The sequence below is a fragment of the Gavialis gangeticus genome, unplaced genomic scaffold (genome assembly GCF_001723915.1).
Source record: "Gavialis gangeticus isolate Ggan-Ray unplaced genomic scaffold, GavGan_comp1, whole genome shotgun sequence".
NCBI lineage: Eukaryota > Metazoa > Chordata > Crocodylia > Gavialidae > Gavialis > Gavialis gangeticus.
Window position 1 is genome coordinate 20860673 of NW_017729027.1, and position 22893 is coordinate 20883565.

The 22893-nt window shown below is 40.1% G+C and overlaps 1 protein-coding gene across 1 annotated transcript in view; it reads left to right on the forward strand.

The window, feature by feature from the left end:
- The window catches only part of COL9A1 (collagen type IX alpha 1 chain), a 132667-nt gene that overhangs the window by 70635 nt on the left and 39139 nt on the right, over positions 1-22893 (forward strand). The window contains exons 19-28 of the mRNA XM_019520334.1: positions 1600-1653; positions 5260-5313; positions 5465-5518; positions 5646-5699; positions 5893-5946; positions 7271-7315; positions 10045-10098; positions 10203-10256; positions 21483-21536; positions 22319-22390. Coding sequence (XP_019375879.1) covers positions 1600-1653; positions 5260-5313; positions 5465-5518; positions 5646-5699; positions 5893-5946; positions 7271-7315; positions 10045-10098; positions 10203-10256; positions 21483-21536; positions 22319-22390 — 549 coding nt within the window. The remainder of the gene's footprint in view (positions 1-1599; positions 1654-5259; positions 5314-5464; positions 5519-5645; positions 5700-5892; positions 5947-7270; positions 7316-10044; positions 10099-10202; positions 10257-21482; positions 21537-22318; positions 22391-22893) is intronic.

Sequence of the window (22893 nt, forward strand, 5' to 3'; positions counted from 1 at the left end):
TCACACTTTTTGTGTTTTCTAGTCTCCATATTACCAGGAAATTGCCCAGATTGATTAATCTTAACTGAATCCTTTGCCTTCCTTTAATCACTTTCTAAACTGATTTGCTTTTTTTTATCTTCTGTAATCTTCCTAAATTTATGGCCAGGATGCAGTGATTGAGCCACTTGCACATTCCTAAGAAATGGAACCTATCACATCTTTTCTAAGTAATTTCTATCAGCATTCTGTTCTTAGAAACCAAATCAAAACCGCCTTTCTGCTTTTTCAAGACTCCATGATTTACCCTTTTAGACCTCTTGGACACATTTGCTGGCCTACTTCTGCTTCTTTTTGGTATTGTACTATTCTAGCCATATATTTCTTCTGAACTGTCTGGGTTTATTTGTCCACTTATTTGTGATGTCTTGTCTATTGAAATATTTATTGTCTTTAAGAAATTTCTTGTTCTTTCCATCTTTCCTCCAAACATTTCATTTTGGGTTGTAATTGATTCTCTATAAAGCATTGTAATACTGTTTTATGAGAAACAGTATTAAGATCAATTGCTTTACATTATGCAGTTGCCATTCACATGTTGGTGCCATTTTTTTATGATTTGTATTTTTAGTATGTTTTGAAATGATTCAAGGAAAGGAAATTAGTTAAAGCCCATGATAAATTGTTCTGTTTGGTACTTTTTGATAGAGGACTGTGTAAAGCAGGGGTGCTCAATCTCTGACCCGTGGGCCAAATCTAGGCCACTGAGCCATGACATCTGACCTGTGGTGCTTCTGGCATCTGGGGAGCAGTGGAACTTCCATGTAACATGATCTAGCTTGGCTCGGGCCATTTCTGCACAGCAGGATCAGGGCCAGGCCTGCCCTCTGTGCACCTGGATCAGCCCAGACTGCTCCCTGCCTCTCACATGCCTAGATAGGGGCTGCTCCACTGCCTGCCGACGCATCTGGATTAGGGCTAGGCTCCTCCATGTCCCCTCAACACATCCTGATTGGGGCCACCCTGTCCCATGCCCTGGTGCATCTGAATCACAGCTGGGCTGCTCCTTTCTCTCTGGCATATACTGGGGCCACTTCAGACCTTCCTACCCCCTCATACATCTGGATCAGGGCTGGGTTGCTCCCCTCCCCAATGCATCTGGATTGGGGCTGCTCCACTCCCCACCCCAGTCTTGTGTGTGTCCAGATCAGGGCTGCTCTGCCACGTGCCCCACAGTGGTCAGGCTAGGGCCAGGCTGCATATCCCCCCCCAACAGCTGGATTCAGCCTGTAGCTGGGCCTGGCACTGTCCATTTGGCCCACATGGTGAAAGGGTTGGGCACCACTGATGTAAAATGCAGTTATTAATTCCATACAAATAATTGCCAGAATTCTGTATGCAAAATTTGTTCACATTTAATGTGACTTCCAAAGGGCAGCATAGAGTTTGAAAAAGGTTAAAAACCAGCTTGCCGAAATGTTTGTATTTATTATAAAAATCCCTAAGTCACATTCAGAGAAGGGTCTAGCACTTGCATCTCTCTCTAAAACAAGTGAAAGTTGAAGATGCTCCATGCCTTTCAGGATTTGCTTAGCCTCTTGTGGTGTCTCTATTTTGCAGGGTGCTCGTGGGCTGGATGGTGACCCGGGTCCCCGAGGTCTCCCTGGTGCACCTGTAAGTAGCATTTTGTAGCAGCCAAACCCTCTAGTGTGGCAGTAAATTTTAGAAAGTTTATAGTTGTAAAGCAGAAGAGTCTCTGCAGAGACAGCTGGCCATTAAGGACTGATGGTATAAACTCTTACCACAAATTCTCCAGCAACCACTAAACAGACATTATATCTGTATCTGGCTGTTTTACTGTCAAATACAGAACAGCCTGTTATGATGAGGGGAGTTAGTAACACAGGACTGGAAGGAAGTCCTTAGACCACTAAAGTTCATTTGCCACATTCCCAGGCTATATTTTGTTCAAAAGAGTCCCCAACTACAACCACTTTGGTCTCTCTCATATACCTCAGCTATAAAGCACCCAGTAAAAAGAACCTCCGGTATGCCGCAGGAGAGACAAGTCTGCTACTGCTGAGGAATTTGTGAGGATTATCTGAGTGTATTTTATGTAGGAAGTGGAATGTGCCCCATGCTGCAGATTCAGGCAAAAGAAAAAAAACTAAGGGTCCTTGTCAGCCTGACCTGAGATAAAATTGCATCCTGACCTCAAGTTTGACAGCCTGTTTGGCTTTTAGTATGAGAACAAGGCTCATCTGCCACCATTCCAACATCATTAGGAATACCTCTGCCACCAAACCAGTCTGCCACATCTATCTGTGCCCAGTGTTCATGGCTTTAAGTGGAAACAAAAAATTCCCCATAGGCTGCAGTGGTCGGGTGGCACATTGATTATGGAAAACACTGACATACAACCAACAGATCCACCTGCATACAATTGTTCCCAGTTGCATCTACATAGAGCATAGTGGGGCTCAGGTTTTCCCACCTTCAAGCACAAGTTGGCTATTGCACATTTAGCTGCTACTGAGGTTCTCCACTTTGGGTTGGAGCTCTTTTAGTCCCATCTGGAGTCATCACAGCATGATGCTTCTCCTAACTCCTTTCCGGGTGACATTTATTTTCAGTAGCCCAAGCTGCCATATTGGTTGTACTTCTTTTTACAGAGTTAGCCTAGATATTTACTCTGATTTTTTTCTGAAAGTGTTTTTCAAAATCCCAGCTTCCAGACAGTCTTCTATGTGTCTTGCTGACTGATTCCAGTCACAGTGCTCTGCATATTCATTCAAAGTCCTCCAACATATCTCCAGGCAGTGGCAATGCCAGCAGCACCCTGATTGAGAACTACTAGCCCACGAACAGGAGAATTCACTGATATGCTGGCAGAGCATATGGTGTTTGACTGCTTATATAAAAAAGATCAGTATTTATTATGTCAACTGTATTCCCACTCAGACACAGTATTTCTTTTCAAATAATTCAGAACATCTTTCTTTAAATCTGAGAGGGGAGAAATGTGTTACGTAAGCTAGGAAAAATCAGGTCAATTTGAATTCATTTAACTGAATATTTTACCTTTATTCCACTCTCAACAATTCCACTCATATCAGTGGGAGTCTTTCACAAAGGGAAAAAGTAGAATAGCATTTTATTCTGTTTTGCTGTCTAGGCTTCATTCCTATCTGAGCTAATGTGGTATAATTCAGGAGTAATTCTGTTGCAACTAACTGAGAATTTCTTATGTAAGCAACAGAAAAATCAAACCTGTCTGGGGGCAGGGCTTGTTTTCTGTTTTATTTAACAAGAGTGTGGACAGGAGTTAACAATTGCTCTGCTACTGTCTTGTGCTGTTTTGGGAAAAGGAAAACATTAAGAGTCCAATAAACTTCTTATTGAATAAGGAGTTACCTGGCAAGCTGAAACAGTATAACAGTGGTTCTCAACCGGGTTGCTGCCAAATTCAAACATTATGGAGGTCTGCCCCGAATCTAAAAAAGCTGAGAACCACTGGTCAGGTGTTAGTGGTCATGTCAGGCTTCCTCAGTTTTGCGTGGTCTATGAGTACTCTTCCAAGACACCATCTATGAGGCTGTTACCCGGGTATATAATACTGGGAGTGTCTACATGAAATACTAACAGCACAGTAGCCTAATAATAACATTGCACTGTAGAATGCTGGGCAAAACCATGCTAATACGCTACTGTGCAGTAGCATTATGCAACTGTGCAGTAAGCATCACTAGCTGTGCATCAGCAGTATTGTGCAGTAATGTGTTACTGAACATTGATTTAATACTTGATTAACCAAGTATTGAACTTAATGCACAGTATCTATGGCTCCTTAATGAATGTGTGCATGCATCCACTGTGACTGGAATCAGTCAGCAGGATGCATGAATGTTTTTCTTAACCCCTAATAAACTTGTAATTATAAGAAAGAGACTCTAGGCTTTAATTCTTCATAATAAAAGCTCATCCAGGTTTATTATTCATAAGCTAGCTTATAGACCCTAATATCTGTGCCCAACTGGTACATGGTGCTAGTTGGGTTATTTCTTGGTATAGGTGTGAACATAAAACCTTGAAGCCAGATACAAAGTACTAAGGGTTTCCCTTTTTATATGGTGATCAAACAATTTAATGTTTACAGCATGCACATTCTAGTTCTCACCAAATAATAGGACATGTTTTGGTGATATTATCTATATCCCAGTTTTTGCCAGAAAAATGAAACAGTTGTACATACAGGGAAATCTGTTCATCAGATCATTCTGATCCCTGTTTTGGTGTTTTGTAGCAATCTTATCAACATTTACCTATCTGTTGGCTTTCTAAGGCACCAAACTTACTTTTTCAATGCTTCCATTTGTGCCATGTAGGGTATGCTTAGTTCTGTTCTCAAGCCTACTTTGGTCTTTGCTGGCAATGGGTTTCTGTGTGATTTGTATATTGAACTGATCAGTGGTTTTATTTAATCTATACTGCATCAAGGTCTGCTAGATCCTGTGCTGAAAACTGTGACCTATGATTGATTTTCACGAGCAGTTTTCAGCGTCAATGTAGTTTTGTTTAATTTATTTTCATGCATTTGGTGCTTCTTGCAGGAAATCTATAGACTCAACCCCCTCCTTAGAATAGATACCAAAAGAACTAAACGTATATTTTATTTAATAGAGGGAAATACCCTTCCTTAGCTCAAAAAGCGTAGAGTGAACTTCATGTGTACCTATAGTTGTCTAAATGGCCTGTTCAATATGGGCAGGAGCATGGTGCAACCTAGATAGCCAGTTTCTCTGATCAGATGAATCTGTTTAAATTTGTTGTAATCAATGGTCCCATGTCCATTTGCCTTATTTGGTGCTCTGTTTATAAATATCTTGAATTATATTTCCATTATTGATGAATTCTTCCCTTTCCATATGAAATAATAGTTCTTCATAGATTAATCTGAGTGTGGGTAAATGTGAAAGCAAAATGAAGTTTGAAAGTCAGGAGGTAGACCCTGCATCCAGAAACACCCAAACTCTAAGGGGCAACTCTGGGAGTTTTGGGTTCCCAAGAAGTTCAGCACTGCTCAGGGGCCCACCAAGGTCTGTCTGCAGTACTTATGGAACTACCTAAGGCCTCAAGTTAGAACTCAAGATGCATGTAGAATGATGAATAGGTTCTCTGAACCACAGGGAATTTAATCTTTGAGATTTTACCAGGTTTTGTTCTGTCAAGGTTACCAATTATTTTCAGATTTTGTTAATTAAATCCAAATATTTCTTACAGGGTGACCAAGGACAGAGAGGTTCTCTTGGAGAGTTAGGTCCGAAGGGAGACAGAGTGAGTTCAAACCAATTTCCAATCTTATTTAAAAGTAAACTGTTATAATAATTAATATTGTGTGTTATAAGTTCTGGAGGTAACTTACTATAGATTAATTAATGAGTATTCTTGCAGCTGTCATTTCAATATCTTTTTTTTTTAATTTAAGGGCCCTCCTGGTCCAAGAGGAATAACTGGTCTCCCTGGGCCAAAAGGACAACCTGTATGTATATTTTGTTATTTAAAATATATTGCCTTCTATCATGATAACTTCTATTTCACATGCTGGGGAACAGCATTAAGGAAAGTAAAGAGTACTGTTTATAACAATGTGCTATCTGTCTTTTAAGGGCTTGCCAGGAGTTGATGGCCGGGAAGGGATCCCTGGAATGCCTGGAGCAAAGGTAGGGAATATTTTTTTACCTGCTGTTGTCAGCGCACATGTGGCTTGATATAGGGGGTTGAAACTTTGCCTGAGATCCATTCATCAATATGTTTAATATGTTTTTGGTTTGTGTTGCTGTCTCTGGTTGTGTGGACATTTTTATAGTAATCAAAGATTTATTATACTTAATGTAAATCAAACATTTTTTTCAGGGTGAACCAGGTAAACCTGGCGCTCCAGGGGATGCAGGACTTCAGGGACTGCCAGTAGGTATCTGGGACATTCTATGGAAAAGTTAAATTCAGTTCACACTTAATGAATAGACTACTCTGTGATGTACTACTGGTGTTTTTTGGATGGAAAAACTGAGTGAACAGCTAGGGAGGGTAGCACCCATGCAAGGGGGATCCTGCAGTGTGTAACTAAACTAGGTGTTTGCATAAACAAAACCCCTTGACCTTTGACATGGTGGGGGAGTAGGTTTCCTTCATGAGGAATGTTCAGCCTGCAGTTTCACCAAGAGTTTTAAATTAAATGTTTGTTGATTTGTGGCTAGTACAGGCTGACACAAACAGCAGCTCTTAGATCACTCAGACACAGCCAGTAAAAGAAGGCAGGCACAGCAAGAAGAGGCTGGGAATTTTAAACCATCTTTCCACATTTTTGCTTAGTGCATTTTGGAAATATCCATTTGGGGTGCCTGTACATGTGTGGGATATCTGCTCCAACATATTCTAATTAAAACATGTCGGAGCAGGCTCAATTAACTGAGTCTTGTGGAGTGTTCTAATTAGAACAGTCATAGTCGCCTCACTGTTGCATGTATTCAGCGTCTCCGCATTTCAAAATGGTGGCAGTGCCATTTTGAAGTGTGAGATGTTGAATACATGAGACGGTATGGGTGTTTTAATAAAAGCAGCTCCTAAGAACCACTCTAATTAATGCCTCACCCCTCCCCCATGCACACACTGCCCCAAGCACATGTGTAGACTCCCCAGGTGTATGGCCCAAGAAGTTTTTGATATAGCAAAAGGTTTATTTTGGCAACAGTATTAGCTAGACCATGACTGTTAGCAGTGATGCATAAGTACCTTTTATTTTTAAGAATAAATTGTTTGATGTAAACTGGTAATATAAAGTTGTTTTAGTTTGTCATTAGAAAAAAACATAGCAAAAGATGATCTGCAATGAAAGTTATGGTATAAAGGGAGGGAATGTTGAATGAATACAGCAGAAGGAGTATTGTACTGGGAACATACAATTGTATTTGGATAGTTCTAGGTATCATACTCAACTTTGGAATTTACATTGCAAACCTAAAAAAATGACAAGCTCTCATTTCTGTGACCTACTTTTTGCCTGTTTACAAATTGGGGATAATACAGTTTATCTGTTATTTTATAAGTATTATTAATAGATGGACTTTAGGCTTTATCCATTACTGCTTGCAAATGCCTCAGTATCTTCATGTGGAATAAACTAGAAAATTACAGCATCAGGTTAATTTTTAAGAATGATTGCAGTAATCACTGTACATGTGTTGACAAACTCCAAAATAACAAATAAATGATGTGATTTTTTTTTTTTTAGGGTTTACCTGGTTTTCCAGGTGCAAAAGGTGTTTCTGGACCAAAGGTAAATTGTTTAAATATTCTACTTTGAACACTTTGGTTCCTTTAAAACTGGTTTTTATACTTATATACTTTTAAAGCATACAGGGAAATTTATTCATTTGCCATTTGATTAAATGATAGTGAATAGAATTTGAAATGCCGTATTTACTTGAATGTAAGGTGACCCCCCGCAATAATTAGATTCTATGCATGGAAAATTTATAAATTTGTTATAATGTTTTTAGGTATAGAATATAATTATTGGAGGTTTGTCTTGAAATTGTCCCTTCTTCCCACTGCTACAGCTGGGAAATAAATCTGGGCAGGGGGTCAGATTGTCCCTTTACCCTTTGCCTCCTACCCCCAACTTCTTCCCCCTCTCCTTATTGTCAGACCCTGTTCTTCCTGAGCACATGAAAATGAAGGGAAAAATTTGCACATAGGCAAATTACTATAGGTATCCTTTGACTTAGTTCAGCTAGAACAGAAAGAGTTTACCTTTTTTTAAACTGCTGTAAGTTTTAGCACAGATACTCCATAAGCACACCTTTAATCAGCACTTTGGTACTTACTTCTACTTAGTACAACCTATACACGATAGTCAAAAGTGCAAAGGCTCATAACTTACTATTTAGTTCAATGGGCTGGGCCCGGCAGAGTAAACAGCTTTTCAAGTCATGGTGATCCCACAGCTCAGCACTGGTCACTAAGTGTGTGTATTCCAGATACCTGCCGACAAAGGATCTATGTACTAATTAACCCCCACTCATGACTGAAACCAGGTGTTCTTGTCATGAGTCCTGGGATTCTCCAAAAATGTATATGCAGCTGAGACAAAGGGCAGCTTGGTTTGGCTGCACCTCATGGATGGTGAGGCTACTAATCATCTGTGACAGGCTGAGTGAGGGATTGACAGAGAGATTCTGGGTGAAATGACATGTAAGGCTGGCGAAGAAATAGGAATAATTGGAAATGGGAAAGAAAAAGTGCAGCTTAGCCGTGGGAGTGAAGAGGAAGTTGAAATGCATTCAGTGTAGCCGCTCACCATGTTTTGAAAAAGGGTCGGTGCTGAGGGGGACAGCATACAATGGGCACTAGTATATATTTTGTTCAGATGGACTTCACTAAAATCTGTATGTTTATTGTATGTGGGTCATGTGTTTTATAGTCATGTTCAGTATTGCCTGTATTTAATCAACATCACCGTTGGTTTCTGTTACTGAACACATGGCACTTTTGGCATGGCTTTTATGGTAGACAGTGCATATAATGCACATTCCTTGTATGTGATTGTAAGTTGAGTGACTTTTGTCCCCATGCTGACTGGGGGGAAAAAAACGTATTTTGTATTTGAGTAAATACAGTAAAGAAAACGAATGCTAGCTTTTATAGTGCTTGGTCCTTGCAGTTCTTTTTCTGTGCAAGTAGCAAGAATTTTGGGTGAAAGATGAAAGAAGATGGTGATTCCAAACACTTAAAAGGAATTAGTGTCTTTGTGTGCAGCATGTAATTGATCTGTGGAACTTAGTACTACAGGATATAAAATACTATTAGGTACCCTGATGAAAATGGTACATGATCATTTATTGAATAGGATTACAAGGGCTATCAATTCTAATAATTCAAATAACTAAAATTGGCTGCAGCAATTCTGCTGGAGCCTTTCAGAAATATTCACTTAGGGGTTAAGCCAAAACATTCAATATTTTAGACCAGAAGTGTCAAACTCATCCAGCCCCATAAGCCAGATTAGTTAAATGAGACTGGTCCAAATGAACAGTGAAGGGCTGGTCCTGCAGGCCAGATCAGACCTATGGACCCTCCCTCCCAACCAACTACTGGATCAAGCCAGTCTGGCCAGTCTGGGACTGTGCTGCACATGGCACCTGCTCCAACTGGTCCAGGACACATGCTTCACACAGCAGCCACCCTGGACTGCCTGGAGTAGGCGCCATGGAATAGGATCCACACTGTACATGGTACCAACATGGGGACCCTTCCTCTCCACATGCTGCACCAAGCTCCTGCAGTGCCCATTCCAGGCAGTCTGGGCTACAAGCCCCACATGGCACAATGGTGACTACTCTGGTTGGTCCAGCATATGGGGAGGGGGGGTCCCAGAGAGGGTGCTGCATGGAGCCAGGACAGGTGCTACATGAAGCTCGCATCCTGGGCCATGAGTGTGCCCCATGTGGCATGTGGGCCAACTCAAGACCTAGCACTGGGGGCAGCATTAGGGGTTGGATGATGGGGGGCCCTGTGGCCAGTACATATTTGACACTCCTGTCTGGGGCAAAGGAAATTAAAAAACATGAAAGGCAGTTGATGAAGAAGATATGCCTGAATTTTGGAATTCAGTTTAAGTAAGCTTGGGGTGCTACCAGTTACTCTTATACCACATTTACTGAAATCCAAAACAACTTTACATTTAAGAGGCGGCTGGAGTCAAAATTGCAGCAGTTGCCTGCTTCCCACCCTGCCTTGTACTTGAATTCAAGACAAGCAGCTTTTCCCCTCATGCTGAATTATTGTGTTTGGTTGCTCTACAAACATAAGGGAAGAAATAAGAACTGATTTTAAAGGAGTTGGGTGGAAGAGATTAGCCGGAGACAAAAAAACAGTAAGACAAAAAATGAGTATAGGATGTTATTGGCATTTTAGAGCTGGTTAATGTCCTCATTAATGTGCTCAAACTAGTCTAAATAATTGCTGTTTTGGCACAGCTAACTTTATCTACCTTTTCTCTAATAGGGTAATAGAGGACCCCCTGGAGTACCAGGTTTGATGGGAAATTCTGGTAAACCTGTAAGATCATTTTCCCTCATTTTTGTGACTTTTTGTCTTACAACAAATTTGTTTTGTGCAAAGAATCAGCTTTCATATTTTCTTTGTCCTTATCATTGAAACAGGGAGAACAAGGGGTAGCAGGGGCAGTGGGACCAATAGGACCAAGGGGACCACCAGTAAGTACTATTATAAGTACAATATATTTATTGCTTTGTATGCTGATGATTGTAATGCTGCAGGTCATAGTTGAAACCGTCTATGTTCTGTAAATACTATTGACCACAAGTGACAATTATTTAAATAAAATATTAAAGTCTTCAGTCAGGTAGATGCACAACACAGAAACCAAGCAACTTCAGTACATACTGACTTCAGATGGACCCAAAACAGAACCGCAGATATTAATATCCCACAGTTTTATTTCTGCTAGTGAATTTGAAATTAAAATCTGCATCCTTATCTTGCAGCAAGCCCCTTCTTTCCCAATTGGCTGAGCAAAATATCCAGATCCAAATAGAAGGAACCATGGCTGCACATGACAGATCCCATGGTCAGCACCAGAAACCATACCCAAGACCTTCCACAACAGCAGCACAAGTCTTACCACTGGAGCTAGAAAAGTAACTGAGTTAGTTGTCAATAAATGCCTTGCTTTTTTCCTTAATGGGGCTACCTACTAGAAAGAGAAATGATCATATGCATTGATACAGTATGTTACCTCTCTGTACTCAGCAGTGTGTGTTCAGAATGTGAAATTAATCTTAGCTCCATTTCTAACTCCCCATTTTCAATGCACTGGAAGGCACAATATGAGTACATCTACACGAGGCATTTACTTCGCAGTTGACTACTTAAATACAAGTACTATCCTGCTATAGAGTTAAAAGTCTGCAGCACCACACGTAGAGGATCAAGGGGCTGGCAGGGGTACAAGGGTGCTTCAGAGTGGAGGCTGCCTTCTGGGTAGCCCTGCATTGAAGCACCAGCACCCTCATGCCCCAGCAAGCCCCTCTGTAACATGTTGAGCTGGGAGGAGCAGCCCCAGGCTGGCATGCTGCCAGCTGGGGCTGCTCCACCACAGCTTAGCATGCTGAGAGTGAATAACCAATTTATTCATGTGCTGTAATTGCATGCGTAGATGCACCCTGGGATGACAGCTCTTTAGAAGATTCCATACTTTACAGCTTTTTGCAAGTTGCTGTTTTGGCACTTGCTTCACATTCTCACACTTACCTGGAATCTTCTGGGTTTGTGCTTGTACATGATGACACCAGTGTTTGATTCCCCTGAACCAACTCTTCTCTAATTTTTAAGATGCAACAATTCACAGTCAACTGATTAACTTTTTCTATTATTTGTGTTTACTAAATGTGCTGCATAATAGCATGCTCTTTATTTTGGATCATATCTTTGCATTACTTTCACCATCAGATGCCTAGGAATGACACAAAAACAAGTAAAGTGAAACCTGAGGAAGAATGTCTTGCATTCATAATCTTGTCTCCCTTTATGCCAGCTACATAGTTGGTCCAATGAAAGATATTATCCTAAGAAATCCTTTCCTTTTGCATAATTTCTGTACCATCATGGCTACAACATCACTCTTACACTACCATAAAAATATGTAGACAGGTAGTTAGCTTTGTTATTCTGAAATCAGTTTGGGCACAGTCAGTGTGTTGCAACATAGTAGCTCAGTATTACCTTTGCACTTTTCTAGACTCACAAAAGCTTGGGTTCACTGGTGGTATCTAAAATTGCTGGTTTGGGTGGATTGGAATTCTTTTTAAAATTGTTTTATTTGCACTGACTATTTAAATATTGTTAACAAAGATGTGAGTTATAACTGGATCAGCACAAAGTAGTTCCCCACATAGATAATGCAAGATAAGCTGCTAAACTATGCTTTTAATCTCACAAATGCAAGTATGGGTTTATAAAATCAGCAGTCCATAGAAACAGGAGTTGACATGCTGGATTAATTATTAGCAGCCCTGTTGTAAAACAGAAACACTTGATGTAGATTAAGTGCAATGACTTCTCTTGTTTGCTGTTCCAAATATCAGCCAGACATCTGGATGTGTTCCTCTTATTTTAGTTTATCATGACATAATGTATCTATGTCTGTAAAACGTTGTGGAAAATATATCTAGAAAAGAATGACTGGACATTCATGAACATGGAGAGTGAGCTTGTAAATATTCTGATTAATAAGATCATAGAAATGTACTCACCCAGCATCCATTGGATTAGGTAGAAGTAATCTGCTTTTCATTCCTAGTGTTTCCCGTACTAGTTTATAAATTATCCTTTGATGTAAGTCATAAAACTATTTAACATCGTTTGAGTGAGGGACATGGCTGTGATTGGCTTGCCTAGGGTTCCTGTTGGCTCTTAGGGAAACAGTGCAGAAAACCAATCTCTTGCAGAAAAGCTCTAGTTAATAGCTGGAGTGGGTTAGCTTTGCTGAACCTCACTTTACTGTGGCTGGATTCTGTTGGTCCTTGCCTCGTGTGGAGGGAATGGGGAGCTTTGCCCTGCTGTTTTTGCAGTCCCACTATGCAAAAGGCAGAATTTTATTTCCTGATTTCAGGAGCACAGGAATTGCTCTGCTTCTCTTACTCAAGGTAGCTTTTTTCCTTTGCCCTCATCTTTGCACTAGTCTGTATGGTGGGAACAGACTTTGCCCCTAAATGGGTGAAGTAGCCATGCTAAGAGCACAAGGGTCAGGAGCTCATCTCCTACTTTGCATATAAGGTACAACATGACCCTAGAATACTAGTCCATACTATGTTAGTGGTGAAAATGGTGACTGGATTTTAACGGGAGGTATCAACTCCAGCTTACAATTTGGGACATTTGCTGCTGTGTGATGATCTCTGCATACATTGGAAACAGTAATAGAGATATGTATTTTCCAATTGAACTGATTCTTATGAAAGAAGGGGAATACAGAGAGAAAGAATTGCTTTTGCAGCCCCCAAACCATTTGTGTTGCTTTCTGCTGGACTGTCTCCAACTTCTCCATATCCTTCCTATAGTGGGGCACCCAAAACTGGGCACAGTACTCCAGTTGTGGTCTCACCAGTGCAGAATAGAGTGGAATACAGTGCAACCTCATGGATCTAGCATGCTTGGGACCGAGCACCTGTTGGATATGTGAAAATTCCAGATTTTTGAAACCAGAGCAGCAGCCAGTCCTGGAGCAGTGACTACATGCAGAGTGTCAGCACAGGGTGGTGGATGGCGGCGATAGCTGCCATGGGCAAGCTTTCCCTTCTGCTGCTCTGGGACTGGCTGCTGCTACTCCCCAGTGGAGTGTAGTTTTAAAAAGTGAATTCTGGATTTCTGATATCTGGATTTATAAGGTTATACTGTAATTACGTCCCTCGATCTGCTGGCAATGCTCCTACTAATGCAGCCCAGTATTCTGTTCACCTGCTTGGCAACAAGGACACATGTTGACTCATATCCATCCTGTTGTCCACTGTAACCCCCAGGTCCTTTTCTGCAGAGCTTCTGCTTAGCCAGTCAGTCCCCAGGCTGTAGCAATGCATGGGTTTCTTTCATCCTAGTGCAGGATTTTGCACTTGTCCTTGTTGAACCTTATGAGATTTCTTTTGGCCTAATCTTCCACTTTGTCTAGGTCACTCTGAATCCTAGCCCTACCATCCAGCATATCTACTACATCCCCAGCTTTGTGTCATCTGAAAAGTTGGGTGCAATCCATCCCATCTTCTAGATTGTTCATGAAGATATTGAATAAAACCAGCCCCAGGACTGACCCCTGGGGCACCCTACTTGATACTGGCTGCCAGCTAGATATTGAGCCATTGATTACTACCCATTAAGCCTGACAATCCTTTCTATCTACCTTACAGTCCATTTATCCAACCCATATTTCCTCAGCTTGCCTTCAAGAATGCTGTGGGAGATGGTATCAAAAGCCTTGCTAAAGTCAAGATATATTATGTCCACTGCTTTTTCCTCATCCACACAGCCAGTTATCTCATCAAAGAAGGCAGTCAGGTTAGTGAATCCATGCTGACTGTTTCTAATCCCCTTCTCCCCCAAGTGGAGGAGAAATGGATTGTTTGAGGACCTGCTCCATGATTTTTCCAGGGACTGGGGTGAGGCTGACTGGTCTGTAGTTCCTTGGGTCCTTCTTCTTACCTTTCTTAAAGACAGACACTATATTTGCCTTTTTCTATTTGTCTGGGACCTCCCCCGGTTGCCATGAGTTTTCAAAGATAATGGCCAGTGGCTCTGCAATCAATCAGCCAACTCCCTCAGCATCCTTGGATGCATTGCATCTGGTCCCATGAACTTGTACACATCTAGCTTTTCTAAATAGTCCCTAACCTGTTCTTTCATCACTGAGGGCTGCGCACCTTCTCCCCAAACTGTGCTGCTCAGTGCAGTAGTCTGCGAGCTGACCTTGCCTGTGAAGACTGAGGTAAAAAAGGCACTGAGTATTTCAGCCTTTTCCTCCTCATCTGTCACTAGTTTCCTCCCCTATTCAGTAAGAGACCCACACTGTCCCTTTCTCTTGTTGCTTACATATTTATAGAAACCCTTCTTGTTACCCATCGCATCCCTTGCTAGCTGCAACTCCAAGTACGCTTTGGTCTTCCTGACTTCATCCCTGCATGCCTGAGCAATATTTTTATACTCCTCCAAAATTGTTTGTCTAAGCTTCCACTCTTGTTAGCATCCTTTTTGAGTTTAAGCTCACCAAAGAGTTCTTTCTCCCTGTAGTTCCTTTCTATCTGTTTTAACAATTTTTATGTGTGCGTATTCCAAGGGGATTTGTTTTTGGTATATGACCAGGAGCTTGTAAAAAATCCCTGATTTGTGCCAACAGTGTCTGAGAGTAGGCACCCAGGTGTGCACTGAAGAGCACCCAGAGAAGTGGACCAGGTGGCACAAATAAAACTGTCACCTTATTACAGAATTGCTTTGCCTTCCAGTATAACACTTAGAAATAATAATAAGCATCATCATCAGCTCATCGGGTAGTGAACAAAATATCAAAACAGGGCTTAATGTGTATCTGACATTGTTCTTCTTTTGTTAGTACTGAAATTCCATCAAGCCATGAGGGTAGGGTACAGCATACTGCTGGACAAGTTGGAGTTTAGGTGTGATGTAAAGCCAAAGAGATGACAACTGCTAGCTTTGAATTTGTTTTCTTTCTTTTTCAGAATAATGCTAATTTGCTTTAAAAAAGGTCAAAACTTCAGAATTAGTTACTTGAAATATTTTGATTACTTTCTATGCCTGGTCAAAACCAGAAGACTTTGTTTCTTTTTAAGAATTCTATGACTTCTTTCAAATTTTGGAATTTCATCACAATTTCAAAATTTGAAATATTTGACTAGCTCTGTTCATGTCCAACCACTTGGTCATTAAGACAAACCCACAGCTATCCTTCAACACATTTTCCTGCCTCCTCTTTCCTTTCTCATTTCCAGATCACTGCTTTGATTCTCTATTTCTTTATCACCCAACTCAGTCTCTGCCTTCTGCCTCTAACCTGTCAGTCATTCTGATCACTAATCTCCTGTTTCTTCCTAATTCTCCTGTTTTGTTCCTGAGCCTGGAGCTGGGATCAGCCAGTCTCGGTCACAGTAGGTGCTGTTACACCCCTTGACATTTAAGATGCTGAGTGCATGGCTACTCTGGGATGAATTCCTGGGTTTACATTGAATATGGCCACATGACCATGACACCACTGCAATTTACACCAGGCTATAGTTGCGCCTCACTTTCTAAGCGATAACTTTACCTGGAATTGAGTGAGTTACATTAGTTCAAGGCTGTATGTTATGTGTCTACTTTACTGTTATTCTGGAGTACAGTCAAAATACCCTGGAATAAATGTGTCTTGTGCCCACACTATGACCTTCAGTGCTCTGGAGAGACTAGCAACAATGGAAGGGTCAAAGCACAAGGGGAGCACTTTTCTGCCTGGAATGACAGAGCCAACAAAGCTAGAGCATTCCTTCACTGCTTTGCTCTAGCATGACTTGATTTGGAAAGGGACTGATTAATCTAAGTGTGCCATTATTTTCTAGTTTATGAAAAAAGTTTTCTGCCTGGCTCTTTCACCTAAGCAGCATGCAAAAGGCGCTTGCCAAGGGAAAATGTCCGTTCCTGCTCAGGAGTAGGTTTTCATGTACTGTTGTATAGTGTTTGTGAGCTGTTAAATAACTGCTGCAATTCACTCACTGATGAAGCTGCATTTCAGCAGTGGAAAATTAATGTCTTTAGATGAAAGGTGCTGCATCAATAGATTATTTTTTTATCAAGCCATTATTGTAACATATTTATGAAAGTGTTGTCACATAAGTCTAAAAAATTGTGGTCCTATACATTGCAATACTTGAAACACATAGTTTTATAGAGGAGGTTGATAATTGTTGAAAACAAAGATAATTCAACTCAATTTATTTACTTGTTGAAGTTCCCTCTGTTTCAATACTGATGATTTTCTGTGGAAGAAAATAAGCACTTGAGGATAAATAATTACATTTCCTTAGAAAATTGAAATGGACAACTGAGAAAAACATTTTAATTGATGCATTCTTTATATTAATCCTTCAGTTAGTAAAAATATTCCTTTGAATACAAGATGTCCTTGAATTAAATACTCACCGAAAATTTATGACTCTCAGGAAAAAAATAAAGCATCAGATAAGACAAAGTTACAAGAATATAAGAACTTTTAATCTTTTTTCCAGTATAATTTAAGACATAGGCCATTTTATAGCAGAAATATTTTGTTTCAAGAAGTGTCTCATATCAAAAGAAATAAGGGAATTGTTTTGTCAGTTAACATTACATTTGCTTCACATTATGTTAGCCATTATAAATAATTACAGAATTCATTTGTGGTTTAAATCCTTCTTAAACTATTTGTCCTAGCAGGTGGCTCAGAAGAAAGAATTCTTGAACTTTGAAGTGTCAAGCCTAATCAGTGAAGTTTGATTGTGCTCCGTCCACTAATTCTCTGTGCTGGGCTTTTCATTTATTAAAGCTTAGCAGGATGTAATTTCTCCTGTTTGTATTTGTATTAGATGCTTAGTTATAATGTTTATTTCCATTTTTTCTATGTAGTAACTGCTTTGTGCAATTCTGAACCTGATAAATATTTTTCAGGGTTTTTAAAAAAAAAACAGAATTTTTAGATACCTTAGTCTACTAAGTTCAATAAATGCTCTTGATGTATATGTATATCAGTTTTTACATAATTCCTCCTTTTAAAAAATGTTAAGTAGCTATGGTAGTTTTCACCTAAATTATTTCTTTGATTTTACAGTGAAGCCTGGTTTCTTAGCTATAATCATAAAGTCTTTTTCTTTTTGAATCAGAAACATCACTTGGATTGTTGTGGTATTTAAACTAACCATCTGATTTAAATCACTATTTTGATACCAAGACTTCTTTACCATACTCATCTTTAAGCCAATGGGCCAGTTTTCTTCAGTGGGGAATCAGTATCATAACAGCATGATCAGTCACATTCATGTATTTATAAATGTATGTTGTACATCCATGTATTTCTGGGTGTGCTAATCAGGCAGTATATCTAAGTGCTTCATGAGCAATGAATTTAAACACCCCTTGTGAGGCTGGGGAATATCACTGCCCCCATTTAAAGGTATGCAGGGAGACTGACATCCTCCAGGAAGACTATGGCTAGGTTGTATAACAGTTTATGGCTCCTACCCTGTTAGTCTTACTCTTTTACCAGTAGACCTAGATTCTCCCTTCTGAGTATGTGCCTTGATTTGAAGATATTTTGTCTTAGACCACACAATATGTGTAACAGATACATGTTTAACCTTATCAGAGTCAATAGCTGTGCTGTTAACCTGCATGCTCATCTGATTTTGCTTAGATAACATACCCAGAAATATAGCTCAGATAGCTTTAAATCAAGCTGGATGTTTAATGGGATGGAAAAATGAAGGCTCCTAAAGTACACATGTTCTTTTATTTTTTATTGTAGCTTTTCTTACTCATGACAACTTCATCATTAATTCTGCTTTCTACTATACCAAAGAGTACAGCATGGTATATTTTGTAGAAATACGATATCACATTGCTAAGAAAGTTATTGCAGTGTAGGCTATAACATCTCAGCCAACAGGTGTGGAGAGGGTGCCAGTTTGTGGGCAGATGAGCTTTGCAATTTAGTGATGTGTATATTAGCCAGGTGCTACTGTAATTCTCAGAATGGCTTGGTAGCAATAGTAAGACTGTAACACCTAAAACAAAAAAAAACCCCCAAAAAACTCCCCAAAGGCCAGAAAACAAGTAAAATGAAAACTTAAACAAGCTGTAAATACATTCTGTCCTGTAATGCAATGGTTCTCAATCTCTTTTGTACCAGGACCCATTTGTAAACATCAGTTGTCAGTCCCAACCTAGTGCCCCTCACTCCTGATCTGCTGCCCCCTGCCCCCAAGGGGAGGCTCCAGGCAGCCCACCTGCAGGCTGGAACTCCGCCAGCCTGCAAGGGAAAAGCCACTGTTTCCCATGTTTTTCTTCTTCAAAGGAGAATCCATTTTTAAAGTTTGATACATTTTTTTGAAGTTTGATTGAGGCCCATTCATATATTCTTGCACCCCACAGGTTGAGAATTGATGCTGTAAAGGTTTATTTTATAGGTAAAACCTTAAAACCTCTAACGGAACTAGCCTGTCTCATTAAGTAAAGTTTGAGTGTCGCTGTAGCCATGATACAGGGAATGTCTAAGAGGCAAGGATTTTTTATAATATCTTTTATTGGAAAAAGTAAAAAATTCTTGCTTCTCAGACATTTCCTAGACCATCATGGCTGCAACAACACTGTATCATTAGCCCAATAAAAGTTAGTACAAAAAAATCCTTGCTTCTCTTAAAGTTTTATGGAGAGTAAAATTCACTCCAGTACAGAGAGCTAGTGTCCCCTAGTATCCCTCTAATTCCTCTAGTGCCTGTGTGTGTCTATCAGATGTGACATCAAAAAGGCTGATGTGCAAGAACCCATCAAGGCAAACTGAGAGAGAAGCCATTGGATCTTCAGTGATACAGACACAGTGGTTCAAAACACCTCCACAAGGCACAAAGGATAGTGACCTTTGTTTTACATTGTGCAATAGTGGGCACGTGTATGCATGGCTGCACAGCGCCATTGTTACTGCACTGTCCTTTAGTACTTCTTTTTGGAAGTACTAAAGGACAGTGCAGTAACAGCCTGTACTGCACCATGCTGGCTGCGCATGGTTATTTTTATGAAGGAGCATGCTGCTACGGTGATGTAGCTGCAGTGTCACGGTTCTTGCCTGTTGAAAGTACATCACCATAGCATGTTGCTATGGCAATGTAGCGTCACGTGTAGATGCGCCCAGTATATATGAAATCCAGTTATCTGGAATGATATGTAACAAGCCTGGTTTAAGGAGTATTACAGAAATAAGTTGGTTAAATATAAGATTTACAAAAGATTACTTGGTTTCATGGGTGATAGAATGAGGGTCAGAGTTTTACTATGAAAAATAATTTTACTGGGAATAGTGGTTCTAAAATCATAGGCACTTTCTGAGGAAATGATCTGATCTCTCTAGGTTACCCAATTATTTTTAAAAACTTCAGTCGTACTAAGCTTGCCTGAGGAAGACCTCCAGGCATTTATAACCTGGTGTAAAACACCATTTTTAGTTCTTTCTCCATTTATTGTTCAACATTATCATAATATTCTTTTGATTCTAAAATACTAACTACAGTTGAAATTATTTACTATGTGCCGCATTGGAGTATGCAGATACACTGACATCCAAGTCTTACAGAGCCATATACAACAAACTAACTAATCTTTAAATTGATAGCTCACAATTGTATATTTTTATGATCTTGTTAAATGTTGTATTTAACACTTTTGTACATGCTCTGCATAATTTTATACCAGGTTTTTACCTTAAATTATGAAGGATAAAATTTTTGAAACTGCTTGGAGATGTAGACAGATGCCTAAGTCTCACTGAAATGCATTTAGAAATCCTGGCCTTGAGTACCCAGGTCATTTTTGAAAATGTGACCTAGGCTCCTGGCAGACATTACATTTGTTGCATGAGTAGCATACCGCATGTGCAAGCAATTTATTCATGGCAAACCAGTTGCAGATGATCTTTGTTATATGTGGAATGTCTTTGTGGCTGATTTGTATTTCACTTTAATTTGAATTTGTGGCATGTATGCCCAGTTCTCCTTTTCCAATCTTCCTCCAAAGAGAGATGGAAGAACGGAATGCCACTGGCTCCCTGACAGCCTGAGCTGTCAAGGAAATTTTCAGGCTGCTGTGTCACTGTTGCCTGGCAGTGGCAATAGCAACAGGGATGTTGGGCAGCCCTTCAAAGGTCTAGGTACATGGGGAGCTGGGGAGCCAGTACTTATATTTATCTTTCAGGATCAGGGAACAGCTCTCCAGGGCCAGGCTCCCCATAAATTACATAGATGCTTTTGCAAATTACTCCGAATGTTGAAGTTTACCTATAGCTTATATGTAAAGAGACAGTTTCAGTGTTAAACATCAACATGGATATGATGATGCATGAAGTAAAAAATGAGTGTTAAATCATGACGGTATATGATTGCGATGATGTCTATAATCACAAGTTTTCAGGATATTTCCCTCATAAAATTCATAGCTTTTTGTTATCTCAGTACAACTCAAGAAATTTTCAAATGTGGCTCTGTATAGTGTGCACAGTAGGGGAGTATGAACTTCAAGTACTTTGAGACCAATAGTTTTAAAGGTAATTTATGAAGAAAGCAAATAGGGCCTTCCTATTAATGGCAGTGCTTAAAGATAATCTTAAATTTAGCTCACAGTTTAAGTCCTGTGGATATGACTGAACACATGCCTAAAATGAAACTCATGTTTAAATACTGTTCCTGAATAAGGATGGATTTAATGATATGCCTACAATCTTTCCTGATTTGGAACTAGTGATGGATGATTTCTCACAGGAGCAGTCCCACTGAAGGGATCATTATGACTGTGAGCACTTGCAGGATCACCACAGTCTGTCCCTAAGTGTTATTCAATGTGGCTATGAAAGTATAATGGTTTGTTTTGGGGACACTGAAAAATCCAGTCATTTAACATTAACTAAAATCCTGTGCAACAAGGCACAGCTGCATGGTAGTTTTTAAACTATATCTAAAACTTTTCAGTGTCTTTAAATTAACTTTGTCTTTTGCATGTTTGTAGTAAAAAACAAGGACCTACATTAATGCCATATAATAAACAATAATTCAATACATTTTAAGGGGAAAAAAAGATCCCACTTCATTTCCAGCTTACAGGAAAATAAATATTTCAGGAAGTAACAATGTCCTTCTATTTCCTTCCAGGGTGGTAGAGGTGACCCAGGTCCTGCTGGTCCTCCAGGACCACCAGGGAAACAGGTAAGCAGCAGATTTCTATTTCCAGCTTGCAGGAACATGAAGAATCCGTATTTGCCTGTTCATTTCTATAGGGAATTGGAGAATGATGATGTGGCTCATGGATAAGCTTCCTTTTTGGTACTTTGTGACTGTACTAATGTAACAATGTGCATTTTTTAAAGCATATGAAAATGTGCGGTATGGGTAGGAGGTGGCAAGGACGAAAAAGTATAAAGGCTCTTTGTGATTCTTGAAGCTGATGTTGTAAACTGTTGTATGTGCTATGCATTTTCAAGAAGCAGAAGGAATGAAAGGCCACCTTTCTGCTAGCAGCTGCCTGGAGCTAATGAAAAGGATGGATCATGAATGCCCTCTTTTACTACTGCTCAAACAATATTTACACAGTAATAGTTAGAAGCACAGTTAGGGAGGTCTTGGTGAAAGAGCCTGCTGTTAAGGAGGAATGCTGGAACCGTGGGGGTGAAACATCGCAGGATGGTTTTATAAGACAACCAAACTATTTAGCCCAAGGACTGGAGGGCAGAGTCTAATTACTTTTGCTATTTGTGTTTGGGAATTATACAATCCTCATGAGGTGCTATTTACATGGGTAATATTTTGGGCAACATTCTGTTACTGTTGCTCACACTGCATAATCCCTTCTTTACTCCATCAGCTGTGACTACTCTGGGAATCAAGTCCTACTTTGGGAATCAGAATCTGACCCTCTTTTCAGCTCCTGGGTTTTTTTTTCACTTCAGATGCAATATTGATAAGTTTCCATCCTTGATTTATTTTCACAGGGCTCTGAAGGGGATATAGGACTTCCAGGACTCCCTGGTCCTCCAGGCCTCCTTGGTGTTAAAGGTGACAGGGTAAGAAATGTACTTGGAGGTGTACCAACTGCAATATGTGGTCAGAAGGAAAACAATGGTTTTGGCAAAAGTATGTAATGATTCTTTATTTCCCATAATTTCTTCCATACCAAGATGTATTGATCTGTTTAGAAACAGTGGTGCTTTGTGTATCTAGCAACTACTTATGGCTCATAAGCACATACCAAAAATACTTGATCTTACTGAAAAATGGTACATGAAGACAGCTTTTCAAAAGCCCTAAGTCATAGAATCATAGAGTTATAGAAGTAGGGTCGGAAGGGACCTTATAGATCTTCAAGTCCAACCCCCCGCCTGGGCAGGAGAAAAAACTGGGCTCAAATGATCCCAGCTAGGTAGGCATCAAGCCTCCTCTTAAAGACCCCCCAGGGTAGGAGCCAGCACCACTTCCCTTGGAAGTTGGTTCCAGATCCTAGCTGCCCTAACTGTGAAGTAGTTCTTACGGATGTCTAATCTAAACCTACTCTCCAACAACTTGTGGC